The sequence below is a fragment of the Octopus bimaculoides genome, chromosome 3 (assembly GCF_001194135.2).
Source record: "Octopus bimaculoides isolate UCB-OBI-ISO-001 chromosome 3, ASM119413v2, whole genome shotgun sequence".
Lineage (NCBI taxonomy): Eukaryota > Metazoa > Mollusca > Cephalopoda > Octopoda > Octopodidae > Octopus > Octopus bimaculoides.
Window position 1 is genome coordinate 140,556,926 of NC_068983.1, and position 3,664 is coordinate 140,560,589.

General features: G+C 35.0%; 1 protein-coding gene across 1 annotated transcript in view; it reads left to right on the top strand.

Annotated features, from left to right (window-relative positions):
- Positions 1-2,615: 2,615 nt before the first annotated feature.
- Positions 2,616-3,664, top strand: part of LOC106868950 (alanine aminotransferase 1) — a 1,844-nt gene continuing 795 nt past the window's right edge. Inside the window, exon 1 of the mRNA XM_052966800.1 lies at positions 2,616-3,420. Within this exon, the coding sequence (XP_052822760.1) occupies positions 2,616-3,420 (805 nt within the window). The remainder of the gene's footprint in view (positions 3,421-3,664) is intronic.

Consider the following 3,664-nt stretch of genomic DNA (forward strand, 5'->3'; position numbering starts at 1 on the left):
ATCATTACAGATGTGTAAAATATCACCTTTCTGCTGATAATCACACACACACACACACACACACACACACACACACACACACACACAAACAGAAATATGTTACAAAAACAAAGTAGAAACTACATGAGGAAATGTAAGGGGAAAGTAAGCAGAAAAATATGCGAAAATGCACATTGGAAATCAAAAAGAAGGTAAGGCTTTTTATGAAAAGTAACGATAGATATATACAATTAGATGAACTGAGGTAGGAATAAAGGTAATAAAAGTCATTATTGTGAGTTGTTAAAGAGATTTAAAAGCATACCGGTTTCGTGATATTACTAGTCATTACTTTGAGTATACACCGAATTCTGAACGGTGTCAAGTCTATTAGTCTCTTAGTAAAAAGATTATGTGTAAGGGAGGTAAGTAGTTCTGGATTTAGTGCAATTAGGGTAGATCTGGATTTGTAGTGTGAATGGTGCATGAGATGTATGGTGGTTAGTGATATTAAATGGAAGATTAGTGGTGTTCTATATTATGTTATGTGTTCATATTTAGTTGAAGAATATATTTATTAATGAAAATTGCCTCTTTATTCATTCTTTGTTGTGTTGATGCGTTCTGTGAACATTGATAGAATAGAAAAATTAGGAAATTAGGATTAAGATTCCTCGCACACCTTTCTATGTGCCCACTGACCTCCATCTGTCTGTAATGTGGGTGATGGATTTGTTCTTTGTGGAGAGTATTTCTTCTACGGAGTGATATTCCTGTTTGGCCAATATAGTTATTACTGCACCCTAAGCGTGTAATGGCATAGATTCGATTTTCCGAGGCACAGGTGAAATTTGATTTAATCTTAAATATTTCACCTTGTTTAAAGTGGAACTCAGAACCCTCAAATAGGTGGGGGCAAGTTCCACAGTTAGGTCGACCACATTTTTTTCTTACTTTTGGTTCTGTTGTTAATGGATACAGTCTAGCGCTGGTTAATATTTTTTTCAGTGATTTAGGTTCCATTTTACTTTTGATAATTTTGTGTGAGTCTACAATTTTGTTCATTGTTTTATCTCTTGTGAGGATGGGAAGATTTTGGATGATAACGTTACAGGCTTCGTTGTTGCTAGGGTTATGTGCGGAGATGTATGGGAGTATTTTTAAGCCTGGTTTAGTAATTCGGTTGACTTTCCTTAATGTTTGTATGTCTATCTCCTTAGCTCGTTTGATTCCATTATTTATTAAAGATATTGGGTAATGCCTTTTGAGTAGTATTGATCTGAGTTCAGGGAGTCTTCGTTCACGAGTATAGGAGTCCGAAACTATGGTACAGATTCTTTTCGCTAGATTATAAGGTATATTTATTTTTATGTGTTTGGGGTGGCATGAGTTAAATAATAGGTATTGTTTAGAATCTGTAGGTTTATAGAAGATATCTGTTTCTATGTGGCTATTGACTATTTTAATTAGGATGTCTAGAAAAGGGAGTTGTTTACGGCTGTGTTCCATAGCGAATTGTATGTTGCTATTAATATTAAGCATTATTTTGAATTCGAGGAGTTTGTCCATGCGGTCGTTCCAAAGTATAAAGCAATCGTCCAAATACCTCTTCCAGTTCTCCTTTAAATAGCAATGAAAAGAGTTGCCATATTTTTGTAATGATGAATGATATATTTTAAGCTCTAGGTAACCCATTACAAGGTTCGCAATCACTGGCGCAGCTCGGGTTCCCATTGCAATTCCACATTTTTGTTGATAGTAAACTGTATCGAACATGAAATAGTTGTTCAGTAGGATGAATTTGAGTGCTGCGATTATGAATGTGTGGTTGATGCGCCCTGGGATCTCTTGTGGGTATTTTCTAGCCAGAAGGAGATCACTTCTATACTATAATCGTGTGGGACATTGGTGTACAAATTCACCACATCGAATGATACTAACAGGGTTCCTTCACTTATTGTCTTCGGGAGGTGGTTTAGCGTATCCATGTCATCCCTGATGAAGCTTCTCACATAGTTTAGAAACGGTTTGAGTAAGATGTCGAGGAAGTCGCTAAAACGGTGGGTTTCACAAGCAGGGCCAGCAATAATGGGTCTCAGTTTGAGGTCAGTTCATAAATTATACCAAGAGCGTATGCTTTAAGTGTCATGCGATAAGCATACTGCAAGTTCATTTCAATATTTTAGGGTTTTCGACCTCTCAGTTTTGGAAACATCGCTTACGTAACGAATCATAATGACAATGTAAGAGGTGTACATATTTCTTCCTAGTTCATTGTTTTCTTTTTATCTACTTATCTGATTTTAGGATTTGTATTTGACAATTGTTTTTTCATTATCATTTATTGATAAGTATCCACACAGCTGCTCGAGAATACAGTAAACATTATTAACCTGTTTAAGCATGCATTTATCTTTTAAATGAAATATTAAGGCATGCATATAACATGCCCATGGAGAAATGGTTTCAGAGATAATATTTCAGTAGAAAATCTAGTAACAGATACGACTGAAATTAAGAAGGTTGAAATTAAAAGAATATTTTAACTAGTCCACTAAAAACAGACAAATTAATATAACTATTCGAGCTATTTTAACTACCTAAATTTGGCGTGTATCATTAAACTGCTTTGCGTTATGGATTCCATTGCACAGAAAGAGAGAGGCTTTCAAAAGAGATTGAAATTTGATGCAATTCTGCAAACGGAGGATTACATTCAATACAGTTATTTAAACGAGATCATCGTACTCTGCTTATATTCAGATCTTTCAGAATCTTCTAATTTTTCTGATGAGGCAAAACAACTGGCACATCATTACTTAAGCAATTTCAAAGGAAAAGATGTTGGTACTTATTCGAAGACAATCGGTGAAGAGTTCACAAGAAAGGACGTCACAAATTACATTTTAGAACGTGATGGTACCTTAAATCTGGACCAAGACGAAGAGGTTCTCATTGAGAATAACGAATGTTCATTATTGAATAATATCTTAAAATTGTTCATAGGTGCTCATATGAATAGTGGTTATGGCATTCTAATTCCTTATCCCTCATCACCTATTATTCAGGAAGTAGTCGAAATATGTGCGTTTTTGCCTGTTCCCTATTATTTGACAGAAGCAGCAGATCACTGGACAATTAAGGAGGAAGCACTTGTGAAAGCTCTAGAAAGATCTGATTGCAAAATAAAGTGTATGATTTTGGAGAATCCTGGATATCCAACAGGTCATCTTTATTCAGAAAAAGAACTGGAGATATTTTTCCGTGTGGCCAAAAATCATGGCATTGTGCTTATAGCAATAGAAAATTTACAAATGGATGTTTATAGGAAAAACAACTTTTTATCATCCAGGAAAGCACTCATGCAAATGGGTGAAATTTACAAATCTGTGCAATTAATGTCCTTGTTTTCGTTAGCTAGAAGTCCACAGGGTGACAAAGGTATGCAGATAAGTTTCATTGATAGCTTACGAATGGATAAGTTGACCTCAAAATTCGGCACCCTTACCTTTACTTCAGCGGTTTCTATTCATCAAGTCTATTTAAGTCTTTTTCTAGCTCCAAAATATGTAAGAAAATACCCTTCATTTACAAAATTCGAAAATGAAAGATACAACTTCATAGAACTACTCGGAAATTTAGCTGAAATTACCGTTGACTTTTTTAACTTACAGCCTTATATGTG